This window comes from Lipotes vexillifer, unplaced genomic scaffold, assembly GCF_000442215.2.
Source record: "Lipotes vexillifer unplaced genomic scaffold, Lipotes_vexillifer_v1.1 scaffold963, whole genome shotgun sequence".
Classification (NCBI taxonomy): Eukaryota; Metazoa; Chordata; class Mammalia; order Artiodactyla; family Lipotidae; genus Lipotes; species Lipotes vexillifer.
The window spans coordinates 58,715-77,620 of NW_006780023.1; the positions used below are offsets into that span (position 1 = coordinate 58,715).

Here is an 18,906-nt window from a genome sequence, read left to right on the forward strand (position 1 = left end):
GGTTATCAGTGGAGATACCAGGTACATTAATTGGAGGCCCAACTCACCTGCCAGAACCAGCTTCCCTGAAGTAGGAAAAAGCTTATCCGCAGAAGTTCCACAGTTATATTGGTCAGTATGAAAAGCTCCAAGAAGGCAATCAGGCCTGTCAAAAAGATGACCAAGACCAGAAGCTTGTGCACAAAGATGTCCAGCATTTCCCGACCATGAGTGTGATTGTAGAAGACAAAACCTGATACAAGGAGAAAAAATAGTTTGTCTTTTTCGATGAAACTACCTACTGTTTCTCTCTCTCTCTCTCTCTCTCTCTCTCTCTCTCTCTCTCTCTCTCTCTCTCTCGACACACAACTTTACAAACACACACATTTCTTTGTCCAAAATATCAGGTGCCCACTGCTTCCCACAAAAATGGAAACCTCTGCCATTTTTGGAGTCACCACTACCTCTTTAGGATGGAATCTTTGAAATCTCCTTTTCCCTTCCCCAACCTTTATTCTCTCCTCCAATATGTTATGACATTTTCAACCAACTATATTTCAAAGCACCTTTTATGCGAAAGGATGAATAATAAGCATGATGAGGGTAGGGCAGCAGGAGTTAGGGTGAATAGGCAGAGGAATGAGACAAAGCCTCGCCTTAAGGAATTCAGTCCACTGGAGGCAGCAGATATACACACAAATCATAAAAGTGCACTTTGATGGGTATGACAAGATTCTCTGGAAGCTCCCAAGAAGTAGCAGCTAGCTACATTTTTTAATCCCATGGACAGATTCCGGCTTCAGCTTCATTCTTTGCATTTGGTTGAGGAGGAAAGGATGTTCATTCAAAACATGGTAACATCCTGAGATAATGAGAATCATGCTTAGTTGTTGGTGCCCAACTTTTATCTAGCTCTTGTTTTCAAAGAGCGTTTGGCAAAAGCTCTTACCTTTAGAGGTGGGAGGCAAGGTGGACGTTAGGAAATGACTGCCTCCTGATAACTGGGGGCTTTTTCAGTTCTATGATCAATCTATCCTTTACATATGAAATAAATGAAAACAAATCAATAAATACTTGTTTTCAGTGTTTCCTTATACAGTAACAGGGAGGCCAACTGAACAAAAAAATGTTAGGACCTCATTTTTCTGTGACTGAATTTTTTGGACCCTGCTTATCATGTAATGGTGGAGTTTTACTATATCAATATTAAAAAGGCTAGTTTGTAGGTATGGAAGCTACTCTGCTGTGAGTGGTCTCCTCGTTTGAGGATATATATGCTTCACTACTCTGAGCTCAGTTTCACATGTTAAAGATGGAAATAATGATAATCTCCAGGATAAACCAGAGATAAATAACCATGGTAGGTGGTTCTTTAAGACAGATGTGAAATGTGAATAAAACACATTGAATGATTGCGCTTGTCCAGCTATACAAAATGAGTCAGTAGGGAAGGAAAAACTTGGGCATCCTGTCTAGGACATCTCAATAGCTCACCATGGCCCAAACAGATGGCCGTGTGGATCAAGGCTGCAGGACACTAAAGGAGTATTATTGTAAAGTGCTAGATAAATGTCCAATAATAGTGAAAGGTATATGAAAATACTCATACTTACCCTCCACAAATAAGGCATTTGCTAACATTAACTTGGTAAAGGAGGCAGGAAGTGACCTGATGGTGGAACATAAGATGTTTGTCACACCCAGCAGCCCAAAGAAGAAGTACATGGTAAAATGATGCCAGCCCAGGAGTTGGACCCACTGGCCCTCTTTGTAGTCATATAAGGTCAGGTGCGGTCCTCCAGGAATAAACTGTTCTCCAAGCATGCCTACGGAGGGACATATCACATTTTAAGCAAGATTTCCATAACTTTATTGAGAAAGCAGGAAGATGCAGAAGGATCAGCCTACTGCTTAGTCCAATATAGTGCCCTTTTATGACATTGATTCATCTTTCAGGGCTGTTCCCTAACAGCTGAGCACTGGTTCTTTAGGCTGGTTTTAGAGCTTCAAATACTGGTTTGGATAATCACTTTTAGTCAAAGATGGCCAATTTAGTCAAACAGCTATTTCAGATCTTCAAAGCTAATGATCTTAGTTCCACTGAGTTCCCTGATCAGTTCCACTGATGGTCTTAGTTCCTATTTTAATTTAATGACTAGATAAATCCTGAGTAATTTTTGGATTTAGATTTGTGAGATTAGTTCTATGGCATCTGATTACTTCCTTCTTACACACTATGTCTTTGGGTAGGGAGTTGTGCTTGGTTCAGGATTAAAATGCTAGAGTTCAGCTTCTCCCCAATTAAGGATAACCGAGAAAGCACAGACAGATACAGCATAGAGTCTAGTCAGTTACACAAACATTTAAGCTTTCTTGAAGATGCTGCTTTATTTATTAATCTATAGAATTTGGCAACAAAATTCCTCTCTTTAAAACTTTAAAAACACAGAACATTTTTACAGAATCATAGAGCCAATGGAAAGGCCTTACAATCATCTGGCCCAACCTCCCTCTCTAATTTAGTAATCACACAAAGAGGATGAGTGCAGGAGATAAGTTTTCTTCAGCCTGACCGTCTGGACAGCCTATCAGCAATGATTTATTACTGAAGCCTTCCCATAATCATTTGATTATTTTGGTGTCATTTTGAAAAATGGTTTCTGATAGAGTTTACTCTTTCAGACATCAGAATAATTGATATAAAATTATTTTAAAGGCTCCAACTAATTCTATAAAGGAAATTCACCTTGAATGGACAGGCAAGTTAATTGCTATGACTAACTCATTAAGGAATAGCCCTTTGTAGAAACATGGAGTATCACCTTCTAGTAAATTATATCAGATAGAAATTACAATTAGAATATGTATTTGGGTATTTTTGAATAAAAATTTTATTTTAGCAATTTCTTGTTTTGATATTGAATCTTCTCTTTGCATGTGAAAATACCCCAAAAAGCAGACAGAACACAGAAAAGGGTCACTCACCAGTTAAAGCCATTCCAGCTATTATGATTCCCTCCAAAATTTCTACTCGGTGGAATAATACTTTGGAATCAAGGTAGGAAGTCCGCTTGTGCTTTTTGAAGGCATATTTCAGAATGCACTTTGTTGTCCACCAAATCCCCAAGATAAAGAAGAAGGTTCCAGGGAGAGCATGGCCTTTGAAATTCCCCATGACTACCAAAATAAGAACATATAGAAGATGAAGACATTTCATTTCCAGAATTTGGCCAAAACATCGCTTATTCCTGTAAAGTACACTATCTTCTGATGATGATGGATACACCTCTGAGTCAGAGGATCCAGTATTACTGTCGACAGTTGTAGATCCATTACAATATCAACAATACCAAAAAGAGGAAAAATCTACATTCGTTGAACACTTACCTTGTTCTAGGCACTGTGTCAAGTGCTTTACATGTGATCTCTAATCTAATTTTCACAACATACCCATGAATGAGGGGCTAAGTCACATTTTCAATTGGGATTCAGGTTTAGAGAAGTGAAATGACTTACCTAAATCTCACAACTATTTTTGAAAAGTTTCATTGTTTTTAACAGGGAGCTCAAAAGATCTATTAAAAATGATAGTGTGTACTCATCCAACACTTACACTTTAAGCATATTTGAAAGAAAGTAACAGGAAAGTTTTACCTTTATGCTTAAAACTTGAAATGATATGAAATTGCCTACAAAAAATTTTAAGTAGGTAATTTCAAAGTATCAAGCATCAAGTGTGTGGAAGAGACCATTAGTGCTCATCAAGTATCTGTGTACTCTTCCATGCACTTTTCCCAGCCTCTTCTCCATTCGAGTCAGAACCACGTTTCTAGTTCTGGCCAATGGACTGTGGCATTTGTCACTTCCAGGCTGAGTCAGTTAATAGACTATATGGTTCCTTTAACTCTCTTTTCCCATGCTTTGGCAAACTTGGCATGGCACATCGGCAACATAGAAGACAGTCAACAAGCCTGCATCAGATTTTTGCAAGAAGCAACCCTTTATTGTGTTAAGTCATTAAAATGTTGAGGTTTAACAGCTTAACCCAGCCTATCCAGAGGGATACCAAGCCAAATCAATTTGTAAATTCTGTTTACACTATTGCTACATGATCAAGCAATAAAAAACAGAAATATCCTCCTTCTTTTCTGGTCAGTGCTATAGAAAACCAGTTTTGAATTATATGAGTTTTGAATTATGTGAGCAGCCCTTTTTTCAAACATATTGTACAATCTACAGAATAACGAAAAGAGAATTCAGAATCAGGCCAGATGCAGGAGAACTCATGAAAGGGGATTTCAGGGGATTTATCTCCTTGGGTGGGTACTGGATCTCTCAGTTCGGGGCAGATCCCTCTGAGTTACTTCCACATCCCTCTGACACAATTGTGAAGTTTCAAGGGGGAACTATGAAGCTGACTCAAACACTAAAAGTCTGTTAAATCTCCAATTGAGACCCCAAATGGACATTTCAGCACACCCCTGAATCAACCATACCATCCAAGAGACTCTGACTCAATGTATCACACAGTGCTAAGAGCAGCTTCTTATCCTAACTCTGACTCTGCTAGACGTATGGTTTGGACTATGTCCCTTAAGCTCTCTGAGCCTTGGTTCTTAATTAATAAAGAAAGAGGTGGCCTAGATGACACCTGGAGTTCCTGCCTGCTCTAACAGATTCTGTGATTCATTATCCTAACCACCATCTTTATCATAGTGTTACTGAGTCCTCTTATTTGTCTTGGCTTAGACAACCACGTGAAATTGAAAAATGTTTCTACATGGGATTGAAAAGTACATCTCGACTGTAAATTTTTTGAACTTTTCTGGAAAAGAATTTGATATGTTCTAAGGAACCTTAAAATTTTTACATTCCTTGGTACAGGAAATCCACTTCCAGGACTTTATCCTAAAGATCTAACCAGAAATACAGGCACCAAATTACAAACAATATATATGTCTAAAATTAGGAGATAGGGGATATATTTAGTAAAAAAAAAAAAAAAAAGAATAGGATTTTTTAAAAACTGAGGAGAGGAGACTTTGGATTCAGGTTGACTAGCTCTGAATCCCAACTTTACCATTTACCAGCTACATGACTTTGGGAAAGTTATTTAACCTCTCATGCCTTAGCTTCCTCTTCTGTAAAATGAGACAAATTTAAAATTAAAATGAGTTATTCCAAAGCAAATAACCCACAGTATTATTAAACAAGCTCATGCTATCCTCAACCCATCTCAAACTATGAAAGTAAAACAAGAGTAAAACCAGATGAGCAATTCTACTTGGATACCAATTGCAGAAAAGCAAGAAGCACCTATACAATTCACTTAGCAATCATTTGTGTACTGCCTATAACATTTCTCCTGCTGTTGTCTTAGAATGTTACTAGAATCTTCAGGGGTTATTTAACTCCTTGACTGCAATTAAAGAATAAGCTCCTTGGGCTTCCCTGGTGGCGCAGTGGTTGAGACTCTGCCTGCCGATGCAGGGGACATGGGGTCGTGCTCCGGTCCAGGAGGATCCCACGTGCCGCAGAGTGGCTGGGCCCATGAGCCATGGCTGCTGAGCCTGCGCGTCCGGAGCCTGTGCTCCGCAATGGGAGAGGCCACAACAGTGAGAGGCCTGTGTACCGCAAAAAAATAAAAAAATAAGCTCCTTTAAAGCAGGAACCATAAATCTATTCTTCTATTCCCCACTGGACCTATATAGTGCCTTATACACTGTGAAGTTCTAACTTAACAAGAGTAACTAAGCTCTTCTTATTATACAAGATCAGATATTTATACAACACCTCCATTGAACTAATCATCTACCCATCCATTACCAGAAAATAATTTTTCCTCCAGTTACCACCATTCACCCACTTGCCCAAACCCAAAATGTGAAAGTCATCCTAAAGTCCACCTATGTCCCTGAAAACTAGTTGGTTATTGATACTTACTGCCTCTGCTTCCTTATGTCAACCCTCTCCTGCCCCAAACTTGGCTGACTTCCCCTAGCCTCTTCAGTTTTATCTGCTTGGGGAAATCCTCCCTGATGGCCCAGATAGGAGAGGACCGCTCTTATACCTTCTCAAAGCACCCAGTTCTTACTTCAATGAATTCTTTGTGTGATTAGTTACTGGAAGTCTGCCTTCTCCATTAGCCTGTGAAATTTCACTATATTGTGAAAGCCTGTGAAGCAGGTAAGTGAGGTTTCTCAGAGGTTAGGAGCCTGGTCTTTTTTTTTTTTTTTTTTTTAAGGCTTCTGGTATATGAAAAAAGGGAAGAAAATTCCAAAACCGAGTTACTAAAACTGTGGTTGCTTTTAAATGTTTACTTTTACCTAATAAATACTTTGAACACACACGTGAAACATATTACCTATCTTGGAGATAACATGAATATTTCTGAATTGTGCAGCTCTAGGCCAAATCCACCTCTATGACCAGTTAACAGGTTCCTGCTGCCCCAAAGGCTGAATGGACCAATATATCTCAGCACAGCCCATTGGGATGTGATAGGGAGGCAATGGGGAATAGTTGAAAGATTTTGAGATGAGCAGAGTGGGATAAGAAATGACTCCTTGGGCTTCCCTGGTGGTGCAGTGGTTAAGAATCTGCCTGCCAGTGCAGGGGACATGGGTTCGAGCCCTGGTCTGGGAGGATGCCACATGCCACAGAGCAGCTAAGCCCATGTGCCACAATTGCTGAGCTTGCACTCTAGAGCCCGTGCTCTGCAACAAGAGAAGCCACTGCAATGAGAGGCCCACACACTGCAACAAAAAAAGTAAATAAATTAAAAAAAGAAATGACTCCTTGTTCTTACATCAGTTATAGAACTTCTGTATCTTTAGCCTTTTAATCTGAAACACTCTGATGCTTCCAGTCTTTCTCTGTTTAAAAGACCCAAACAAAATGAAGTCGAAGCAGCTTGTTGTATTTGCCTGGCTAAGGGACCAAGCAGATCCAGTTGCTCCTGGCAACAAAATGGCATTCACTTGATTTCATTTCTACTGTGGAGAGAAAAAAATCACTCAAATCCTCAAACATCACTTCACTCAACTTCTAGAACACCACTCTCTGTATATCTGTCTTTTGTTACCTTTTTTACTATTGCCTACGGGTACAACTCACTGCTTATGAAAACATAGTAGTCCAGAGTTTAATTAGATCTCAATCAAAAAAGCAGACACATTGCCCTTGGAAGGAGAACACAGGGCTTTCCTCTTCCACAAAGCAGAACATACCTGCCAGACAGCTAGCAGAAACCCCAGGGAAAATCACCAGGTTAGCAAACCGAAAGGTCCTTCCTCAACATCCTCCCTGCTTAATCGCACCATTTGTAATCTCGTGGGGAAAGAGGTTCAGGCAGGCCTAAAATGGTGGGCTTCAAGATTCAATCACTGGCTTCCAGCTGCCACTCATCCTAAAAATGTTTATTCCTCACCATCTAAAAAAACCCTCTGCTCCTAATGACACCAATCATCACCCTCTGGGCTAAGACAAGAAGCAACTCCTAAAACCCTCATTGGCTCCTTTTTTCTGACCACCGCCATACACACACACTCACTCACCACCCAAAAGGGAAATATTTTTAAACTCTAGCACTTGGGGATAATATTGGGCAAATCTCAAGATATAAATCAGGTGTTAGATGTTAATTCCCGTTAACCAAAGCCACTTAAACCAAAAACCAGACCTGTGTACAGAAAGAGGCGAGAACTCAAAGTAGCCCAGAGAAAGAAATCCTACAATTTACTTGTTGGAATCTCATCCAAATATCTAACTTCAATATAAAATGAATACCATGGAGAAAAACTTAAACTAAAAATTCATCTTGAGCCAGCACCAAAATAAAGTATCCCTAAATCTTAATTAGTGACTCATATTTCAAGACATGTATATATTCCAATACACTAAACCAATTAGAGCTATTTCTTGAACTCACTTTACCATTTGCCTTAATTCTCAAAGCAAAGTGTATACAAGCATATATAGCTTTAAATTTTTTTGATTCTCCATCATTCCATACCAGTTCTTTCTCTCCAAAATTTCAACTGTTTTGAAAGACTATTCTTAGTTAAATTATCCTTACCTTCACACTTTCCTCAGTATCAAGTCAAATGCAATTCTCTTCTCCCAGAAGAGAATTTACAATCGTTCCAGTCTCAAGAAGGAAAAGCAGATACCGACTGGTCTAAATCTAAAACTGCCCACTCTTCCTCCTTGGAGACTTAACCTATGTGCTCATATCTTTCCAGCTTGAACTTGAGCAAATAAGTCTTCAGAATGTCACAATGCCTGCATAAATGTGAATCTAAGGACCACACCCTTTTGAACATCCTAACTTCCAGTCCAAATGTTGTGCCGTAGAGTATTTCCCGAGACTCACCTTGACATCTCACCCACATGACCACAGTTATGTCCCACCTGCTGTGAAAACCAAAGCCAATGGAGCATGTCTGATCTTTGCTATCTCTCTTCCAGGCCATCAAGATGGATAGACGACAAAGGGAATGGTTATGGCAGCAGTAACATAATAAAGCATCATTGATAAGACAAACCATTTTGTAACATATAGCGCCTCAAGCAAAGTGCTAAGGTTGGAGTCATCGCTAAGGTGCTAAGGTTGAAGTCATTGCCAAAATCAAAGTTATAGGAATAGGAAAAGATGATGGAAAAAAATGCTTTAGGTCAACAGTGAAGCTCACTTGCCCTCAAGGAATACACAATCTGATAGAGAGAAAAGTGAATAAATAAGTTAGAAAAAATTATTCTAAACCAACGTGAGGCTTGCACAAAGTGAAATGTGAGCAAGAAAGAAACAACAGTCTGACTCTAACATGGAGAGCAAGCAGCTGTTACCCTATCTGCATTCAAGTCTTATTTGCCCCCTCAGTGTAAACTCTTGGTGAACAAGGGCCATATCCCCTATAATATTTCACACCTAGTAAGCACTCAATAAATAGCTAATGAATGATGAGCTCCTGCCTGGGACCTCACCTCCCTGAAACCCTGGCCTGGGTGGCAACCAGGATCAGAAATAGCTGGAGAGGGCTTCCCTGGTGGCGCAGTGGTTGAGAATCTGCCTGCCAATGCAGGCGACACAGGTTCGAGCCCTGGTCTGGGAAGATCCCACATGCCGCAGAGCAACTAGGCCCATGAGCCACAACTACTGAACCTGCGCGTCTGGAGCTTGTGCTCCACGACAAGAGAGGCCACGACAGTGAGAGGACCGTGCACTGCGATGAAGAGTGGCCCCCGGTCGCTGCAACTAGAGAAAGCCCTTGCACAGAAACGAAGACCCAACACAGCCAAAAAGAAAGAAAGAAAGAAAGAAGCTTTCATTAAAAAAAAAGAAAGAAAGAAAAGAAATAGCTGGAGAGGCTAATTAAATGAAGATTCCTGGGCTCATTCATATCTACTGAATCAATCGGCAGGGGGAGGCCCAGTATTTATTTTTATTATTTACTATTTTATTTTTGGCTGTGTTGGGTCTTTGTTGCTGCGTGCAGGCTTTCTCTAGTTTTGGCGAGCGGGGGCTACTCTTCGTTAAGGTGCACGGGCTTCTCATTGCGGTGGCTTCTCTTGTTGTGGAGCACGGGCTCCAGGCGCACGGGTTTCAGTAGTGGTGGCACACGGGCTCTAGAGCGCAGGCTCAGTAGTTGTGGCGCACAGGCTTAGCTGCTCCGCAGCATGTGGGATCTTCCCGGACCAGGGCTCGAACCCGTGTCCCCTCCAATGGCAGGCAGATTCATAATCACTGCGCCACCAGGGAAGCCCCAGAAGTCTGCATTTTTAACAAGCACTCACCAGTTGATTTTTATGTATTCTTGAGTTTTGAGAACCAAAGGTTAGAGTATGTGGAGACAAGCAAAGGGGCACTAAGACGCTCAGATTTAAATGTGGCCTCCTCATAGATAAGGGCAGAGACTAGAAAAGGTTTCTGAATAGTCCCATCAAATAGTCTTCATCAAGTACATTTGAGGAGGTTAAACACTACAGGGAAAGGGCTCCTCCTTCTGTGACTGTCTATCATTGAGTTGTTAGCACATGTAAAGGAGGTGAAGCTTTGCCCGTAGCACGGGTATTTATTTACTACTACTGTAGGCAAAGTCAGAATGCAAAGGGCTGCCAATAAAGAAGAAAGCTGGCCTGAGTAGCCTGCAATGACTTCATCTGACAAAGGTCTAGTCATCTGTCAAAAATTAAAACTTTTATATGCAATTGGCAAAGAAGCACAGGAAAAGATGTTCAATATCATTATTCATTTGGGAAATGCTAATTAAAATAACAAATACCAATACATATTCACTAGAACAGCCAAAGTTTAAAAGACAATATCACATGTTGGCAAGAATGTGGACAACTGTTCCCTGCAGGTGGGAATACAAAATGATACAGCCCCACTGGAAAGCAGTTTGTAACTTTTTTTTTTCATCTTTATTGGAGTATAATTGCTTTACAATGGTGTGTTAGTTTCTGCTTTATAAGAAAGTGAATCAGTTATACATATACATATGTTCCCATAACTCTTCCCTCTTGCATCTCCCTCCCTCCCACCCTCCCTAACCCACTCCTATAGGCGGTCACAAAGTACCGAGCTGACCTCTCTGTGCTATGCGGCTGCTTCCCACTACTATCTACCTTACGTTTGGTAGTATATATATGTCCATGCCTCTCCCTCGCTTTGTCACAGCTTACCCTTCACCCTCCCCATATCCTCAAGTCCATTCTCTACTAGGTCTGTGTCTTTATTTCTGTCTTACCCCTAGGTTCTTTATGACATTATTTTTCTTATATTCCATAAATATGTGTTAGCATATGGTATTTCTCTTTCTCTTTCTGACTTACTTCACTCTGTATGACAGACTCTAGGCCTATCCACCTCATTACAAATAGCTCAATTTCGCTTCTTTTTATGGCTGAGTAATATTCTATTGTATATATGTGCCACAACTTCTTTATCCATTCATCCAATGATGGACACTTAGGTTGTTTCCATCTCAGGGCTATTGTAAATAGAGCTGCAATGAACATTGTGGTACATGACTCTTTTTGAATTATGGTTTCCTCAGGGTATATACCTAGTAGTGGGATTGCTGGCTCATATGGTAGTTGTACTTGTAGTTTTTTAAGGAACCTCCATACTGTTCTCCATAGTGGCTGTACCAATTCACATTCCCACCAGCAGTGCAAGAGTGTTCCCTTTTCTCCACACCCTCTCCAGCATTTATTGTTTCTAGATTTTTTGATGATGGCCATTCTCATTGGTGTGAGGTGATATCTCATTGTAGTTTCGATTTGCATTTCTCTAATGATTAGTGATGTTGAGCATTCTTTCATGTGTTTATTGGCAATCTGTATATCTTCTTTGGAGAAATGTCTATTTAGGTCTTCTGCCCAGTTTTGGATTGGGTTGTTTGTTTTTTTGTTATTGAGCTGCATGAGCTGCCTGTAAATTTTAGAGATTAATCCTTTGTCAGTTGATTCATTTGCAAATATTTTCTCCCATTCTGAGGGTTGTCTTTTGGTCTTGTTTATGGTTTCCTTTGCTGTGCAAAAGCTTTGAAGTTTCATTAGGTCCCATTTGTTTATTTTTGTTTTTATTTCCATTTCTCTAGGAGATGGGTCAAAAAGGATCTTGCTGTGATTTATGTCATAGAGTGTTCTGCCTATGTTTTCCTCTAAGAGTTTGATAGTTTCTGGCCTTACATTTAGGTCTTTAATCCATTTTGAGCTTATTTTTGTGTATGGTGTTAGGGAGTGATCTAATCTCATACTTTTACATGTACCTGTCCAGTTTTCCCAGCACCACTTATTGAAGAGGCTGTCCTTTCTCCACTGTACATTCCTGCCTCCTTTATCAAAGATAAGGTGACCATATGTGCATGGGTTTATCTCTGGGCTTTCTATCCTGTTCCATTGATCTATCTTTCTGTTTTTGTGCCAGTACCATACTGTCTTGATTACTGTAGCTTTGTAGTATAGTCTGAAGTCAGGGAGCCTGATTCCTCCAGCTCCATTTTTTGTTCTCAAAATTGCTTTGGCTACTCAGGGTCTTTTGTCTTTTCATACAAATTCGGAAAATTTTTGTTCTAGTTCTGTGAAAAATACCAGTGGTAGTTTGATAAGGATTGCATTGAATCTGTAGATTGCTTTGGGTATTAGAGTCATTTTCACAATGTTGATTCTTCCAATCCAAGAACATGGTATATCTCTACATCTATTTGTATCATCTTTCATTTCTTTCAACAGTCTCATAATTTTCTGCAAACAGGTCTTTTGTCTCCTTAGGTAGGTTTATTCCTAGATATTTTATTCTTTTTGTTGCAATGGTAAATGGGAGTGTTTTCTTGATTTCATTTTCAGATTTTTCATCATTAGTGTATAGGAATGCCAGAGATTTCTGTGCATTAATTTTGTATCCTGCTACTTTACCAAATTCATTGATTAGCTCTAGTAATTTTCTGGTAGCATCTTTAGGATTCTCTATGTATAGTATCATGTCATCTGCAAACAGTGACAGCTTTACTTCTTCTTTTCCGATTTGGATTCTTTTTATTTCCTTTTCTTTTCTGATTGCTGTGGCTAAAATTCCAAAAGTATGTTGAATAAGAGTGGTGAGAGTGGGCAACCTTGTCTTGTGTCTGACCGTAGTGGAAATGCTTTCAGTTTTTCACCATTGAGAATGATGTTGGCTGTGAGTTTGTCATATATAGGCTTTATTATGTTGAGGAAAGTTCTGTCTATGCCTACTTTCTGCAGGGGTTTTATCATAAATGGGTGTTGAATTTTGTCAAAAGCTTTCTCTGCATCTATTGAGATGATCATATGGTTTTTCTCCTTCAATTTGTTAATATGGTTTATCACATTGATAGATTTGCATATATTGAAGAATCCTTGCATTCCTGGAATAAACCCCACTTGATCATGGTGTATGATCCTTTTAATGTGCTGTTGGATTCTGTTTGCTAGTATTTTGTTGAGGATTTTTGCATCTATGTTCATCAGTGATATTGGCCTGTAGTTTTCTTTCTTTGTGACATCCTTGTCTGGTTTTGGTATCAAGGTGATGGTGGCCTCGTAGAATGAGTTTGGGAGTGTTCCTCCCTCTGCTATATTTTGGAAGAGTTTGAGAAGGATAGGTGTTAGCTCTTCTCTAAATGTTTGATAGAATTCGCCTGTGAAGCCATCTGGTCCTGGGCTTTTGTTTGTTGGAAGATTTTTAATCACAGTTTCAATTTCAGTGCTTGTGATTGGTCCATTCATATTTTCTATTTCTTCCTAATTCAGTCTTGGCAGGTTGTACATTTGTAAAAATTTGTCCATTTCTTCCAGGTTGTCCATTTTATTGGCACAGAGTTGCTTGTAGTAATCTCTCATGATCGTTTGTATTTCTGCAGTGTCAGTTGTTAGTTCTCCTTTCTCATTTCTGATTCTATTGATTTGAGTCTTCTCCCTTTTTTTTCTTGATGAGTCTGCCTAATGGTTTATCTATTTTGTTTACCTTCTCAGAGAACCAGCTTTTAGTTTTATTGATCTTTGCTATCATTTCCTTCATTTCTTTTTCATTTATTTCTGATCTGATTTTTATGATTTCTTTCCTTCTGCTAACTTTGGGGTTTTTTTCATCTTCTTTCTCTAATTGCTTTAGGTACAAGGTTAGGTTGTTTATTCAAGATGTTTTCTCAAGGTAGGATTGTATTGCTATAAACTTCCCTCTTAGAACTGCTTTTGCTGCATCCCATAGGTTTTGGGTCGTCGTGTCTCCATTGTCATTTGTTTCTAGGTTTTTTTTTCAGTACACGGGCCTCTCACTGCCGTGGCCTCTCCCGTCGCAGAGCACAGGCTCCGGAAGTGCAGGCTCAGCGGCCATGGCTCACGGGCCCAGCCACTCCGCGGCACGTGGTATCCTCCCAGACCAGGGCATGAACCCGCGTCCCCCGCATCGGCAGGTGGACTCTCAACCTCTGCGCCACCAGGGAAGCCCTGTTTCTAGGTATTTTTTAATTTCCTCTTTGATATCTTCAGTGATCACTTTGTAATTAAGTAGTGTATTGTTTAGCCTCCATGTGTTTGTATTTTTTACAGATCTTTTCCTGTAATTGATATCTAGTCTCATAGAGTTGTGTTCAGAAAAGATCCTTGATACAATTTCAATTTTCTTAAATTTACCATGGCTTGATTTGTGACCCAAGATATGATCTATCCTGGAGAATGTTCCATGAGCACTTGAGAAAAATGTGTACTCTATTGTTTTTGAATGGAATGTCCTATTATTATCAATTAAGTCCATCTTGTGTAATGCATCATTTAAAGCTTGTGTTTCCTTATTTATTTTAATTTTGGGTGATCTGTGCATTGGTGAAAGTGGGGTGTGAAAGTCCCCTACTATGAATGTGTTACTGTCGATTTCCCCTTTTATGGCTGTTAGTATTTGCCTTATGTATTGAGGTACTCCTGTGTTGGGTGCATAAATATTTACAATTGTTATATCTTCTTCTTGGATCAATCCCTTGATCATTATGTAGTGTCTTTCTTTATCTCTTGTAATAGTCTTTATTTTAAAGTCTGTTTTGCCTGAAATGAGAATTGCTACTCCAGCTTTCTTTTGGCTTCCATTTGCATGGAATATCTTTTTCCATCCCCTTACGTTCAGTCTGTATGTGTCTCTAGGTCTGCAGTGGGTCTCTTGTAGACAGCATATATACGGGTCTTTTTTTTGTATGCATTCAGCCAATCTGTGTCTTTTGGTGGAAGCATTTAGTCCATTTACATTTTTTTTTTTTTTTTTTTTTTTTTTTTTTTTTCCGCTTTTAAGAAGGCCCCCCCCCCAATTTTTTTTTTTTTTTTTTTTTTTGGCTACTCAGCGCCCATGGCTCACGGGCCCAGCCGCTCCGCGGCATGTGGGATCCTCCCGGACCGGGGCACGAACCCGTATCCCCTGCATCAGCAGGCGGGACTCTCAACACTGCGCCACCAGGGAGGCCCAGTCCATTTACATTTAATGTAATTATCGACATGTATGTTCCCATTCCCATTTTCTTAATTGTTTTGGGTTCATTATTGCAGGTCTTTTCCTTCTCTTGTGTTTCTTGCCTAGAGAAGTTCCTTTAGCAGTTGTTGTAAAGTTGGTTTGGTGGTGCTGAACTCTCTCAGCTTTTGCTTGTCTGTAAAGGTTTTAATTTCTCCATCAAATCTGAATGTGATCCTTGCTGGGTAGAGTAATCTTGGTTGCAGGTTTTTCTCCTTCATCACTTTAAATATGTCCTGCCAGTCCCTTCTGGCTGGCATAGTTTCCTCTGAAAGATCCACCATTAACCTTATGGGGATTCCCTTGTGTGTTATTTGTTGTTTTTCCCTTGCTGCTTTTAATATGTTTTCTTTGTATTTAATTTTTGACAGTTTGATTACTATGTGTCTTGGCGTATTTCTCCTTGGATTTATCCTGTATGGGACTCTCTGTGCTTCCTGAACTTCATGAACTATTTCCTTTCCCATATTAGGGAAGTTTTCAACTATAATCTCTTCAAATATTTTCTCAGTCCATTTCTTTTTCTCTTCTTCTTCTGGAACCCCTATAATTCGAATGTTGGTGCGTTTAATGTTGTCCCAGAGGTCTCTGAGACTGCCCTCAGTTCTTTTCATTCTTTTTTCTTTATTCTGCTCTGCAGTAGTTATTTCCACTATTTTATCTTCCAGGTCACTTATCTGTTCTTCTGCCTCAGTTATTCTGCTATTGATCCCATCTAGAGTATTTTTAAATTCATTTATTGTGTTGTTCATCGTTGTTTGTTTCATCTTTAGTTCTTCTAGGACCGTGTTAAATGTTTCTTGCATTTTGTCTATTCTATTTCCAAGATTCTAGATCATCTTTACTATCATTATTCTGAATTCTTTTTCAGGTAGACTGCCTATTTCCTCTTCATTTGTTAGGTCTGGTGGGTTTTTATCTTGCTCCTTCATCTGCAGTGTGTTTTTCTGTCCTCTCATTTTGCTTATTTTACTGTGTTTGGGGTCTCCTTTTTGCAGGCTGCAGGTTCATAGTTCCCATTGTTTTTGGTGTCTGTCCCCAGTGGCTAATGTTTTTTCAGTGGGTTGTGTAGGCTTCCTGGTGGAGGGGACTAGTGCCTGTGTTCTGGTGGATGAGGCTGGATCTTGTTTTTCTGGTGGGCAGGTTCACATCTGGTGGTGTGTTTTGGGGTGTCTGTGGACTTATTATGATTTTAGGCAGCCTCTCTGCTAATGGGTAGGGTTGTGTTCCTGTCTTACTAGTTGTTTGGCATAGGGTGTCCAGCACTATAGCTTGCTGGTCATTGAATGAAGCTGGTTGAAACAAGCTGGGTGCTGGTTGAAATGGAGATCTCTGGGAGATTTTCACCATTTGATATTATGTGGAGCTGGGAGGTCTCTTGTGGACCAGTGTCCTGAAGTTGGGTCTCCCACCTCAGAGTCACAGCACTGACTCCTGGCTGCAGCACCAAGAGTGTTTCATCCACACGGCTCAGAATAAAAGGGAAAAAAAGTAGAAAGAGAAAGAAAGAAAGGAGGGAGGGAGGAAGGAAGGAAGGAGGGAAGAAAGGAAAGAAAGAAAGAAGATAAAATAAAATGAAGTAAGATAAAATAAAATAAAGTTATTAAAATAAAAAATAATTTTTAAGAAAAAAATTTTTTTTTCAAAGAAAGAAAAAATAAACAGACGGATAGAACCCTAGCACAAATGGTGGAAGCAAAGCTATACAGACAAAATCTCACACAGGAGCATACACATACACACTCACAAAAAGAGGAAAAGGGGAAAAAATAATAAATCTTGCTCTCAAAGTCCAGCTCCTCAATTTGGGATGATTCGCTGTCTATTCATTTACTCCACAGATGCAGGGTACATCAGGTTAATTGTGGAGCTTTAATCCACTGCTTCTGAGGCTGCTGGGAGAGATTTCCCTTTCTCTTCTTTGTTCGCACAGCTCCCAGGGCTCAGCTTTGGATTTGGCCCCACCTCTGCGTGTAGGTCGCCGGAGGACGTCTGTTCTTCACTCAGACAGGACGGGGTTAAAGGAGCAGTCTGGCTCACTCAGGCCGGGGGGAGGGAGTGTTGCGGATGCGGGGCAAGCCTGTGGCGGCAGAGGCTGGCAGAATGTTGCACCAGCCTGAGGCGCGCCGTGCGTTCTCCCGGGGAAGTTGTCCCTGGATCCAGGGACCCTTGCAGTGGCGGGCTTCCCAGGCTCCCCAGAAGGGGGGTGTGGAGAGTGACCTGTGCTCGCACACAGGCTTCTTGGTGGTGGCAGCAGCAGCCTTAGCATCTCCTGCCTGTCTCTGGGGTCCGCACTTTCAGCCACGGCTTGCGCCCGTCTCTGGAGCCCCTTTAAGCAGCGCTCTTAATCCCCTCTCCTCGCGCACCAGGAAACAAAGAGGCAAGAAAAAGCCTCTTGCCTCTTCAACAGGTCCAGACTTTTCCCCGGACTCCCTCCCGACTAGCCGTGGTGCACTAACTCCCTTCAGGCTGTGTTCACGCCGCCAACCCCAGTCCTCTCCCTAAGCTCCAACCGAAGCCCGAGCCTCAGCTCCCAGCCCCACCCGCCCTGGCGGGTGAGCAGACAAGCTTCTCGGGCTGGTGAGTGCTGGTTGGCACCGATCGTCTCTGAGGAAATCTCTCCGCTTTGCCCTCCGCACCCCTGTTGCTGCGCTCTCCTCCGCGGCTCCGAAGCTTCCCCCCTCGGCCACCCGCAGTCTCCGCCCGAAAAGGGGCTTCCTAGTGTGTGGAAACCTTTCCTCCTTCACACCTCCCTTCCACTGGTGCAGGTTCTGTCCCTATCTTTTTGTCTCTGTTTATTCTTTTTTCTTTTGCCCTACCTAGGTACGTGGGGACTTTCTTGCCTTTTGGGAGGTCTGAGGTCTTCTGCCAGCGTTCACTAGGTGTTCTGTAGGAATTGTTCCACGTGTAGAGGTATTTCTGGTGTATCTGTGGGGAGGAAGGTGATCTCCGCGTCTTACTCTTCCACCATCTTCCCCTCATCTCTATCCTGAAGACATAAGAACTGAAAACTTCCATAACCCAGCCCGCCGCCCGCACAACTATCGCGTCTTCGGCCGCAGGGGCCCCTCCAGAGCTGGCAGCCTCAGTGAGGCCACCCACCTCTCGGGTTCCAGGGCAGTTCCGTGACGGTGGAGGAAACAGACCCCAAGCCAGGAGTTCCAGCTCTGTGGAAACGTGAGCTCCATCATGAACATATTTTCTTAAACTTGTATTTCTTTTCTTTCTTTGGTGCTAAGGTAAAAAGTGTTATGCTTTTAATTTCAAACTCCAGGTGTTTATTGCTCATATATAGGAGAACAGTTGACTTCTATAGATTAACCTTATATCTTGTAACTATAATCACTTACTAGTTCCAGGAGTTGGTTGTTGTTGTTGATTCTTTGGGATTTTCTACGTAGACAATCATATCATCTGCTAACAAAGACAGTTTTATTTTTTCCTTCCCAACCTCTATACTTTGTATTTCTTTTTCTTATATTATTGCATTAGTTAGAACTTCCAGTATAATGTTGAATACTAGCGGTGAAAGGGGCTAACCTTGCCTTGTTCCCAGTCTTATGGAGATAGCATCCAGTCTTTCACATTAAGTATGATGTTAACTGTAGGTTTTGTGTAGATATTCTGAATCAAACTGAGGAAGTTCCCCCTCTATTCCTAGGTTGTTACTTTTGAGATTTTTTGTTTTTTTAACCTTTCTTAAAACTACACAAAACAGGGCTTCTCTGGTGGCGAAGTGGTTGAGAGTCCGCCTGCCGATGCAGGGGACATGGGTTCGTGCCCCGGTCTGGGGAGATCCCACATGCCACAGAGCGGCTGGGCCCGTGAGTCATGGCCGCTGAGCCTGTGCGTCCGGAGCCTGTGCTCTGCAATGGGAGAGGCCACAACAGTGAAAGGCCTGCGTACTG

The 18,906-nt window shown here is 41.1% G+C and overlaps 1 protein-coding gene across 1 annotated transcript in view; it reads right to left on the bottom strand.

Moving 5' to 3' along the window:
* TMEM45A (transmembrane protein 45A) overlaps nucleotides 1-18,906 on the bottom strand; it is a 110,480-nt gene that overhangs the window by 33,519 nt on the left and 58,055 nt on the right. Inside the window, exons 2-4 of the mRNA XM_007453195.1 lie at nucleotides 2,965-3,156; nucleotides 1,593-1,805; nucleotides 48-232 (exon numbers count right to left, since the gene is read on the bottom strand). Of these exons, the coding sequence (XP_007453257.1) occupies nucleotides 48-232; nucleotides 1,593-1,805; nucleotides 2,965-3,154 (588 nt within the window). The 5' untranslated portion in view covers nucleotides 3,155-3,156. The remainder of the gene's footprint in view (nucleotides 1-47; nucleotides 233-1,592; nucleotides 1,806-2,964; nucleotides 3,157-18,906) is intronic.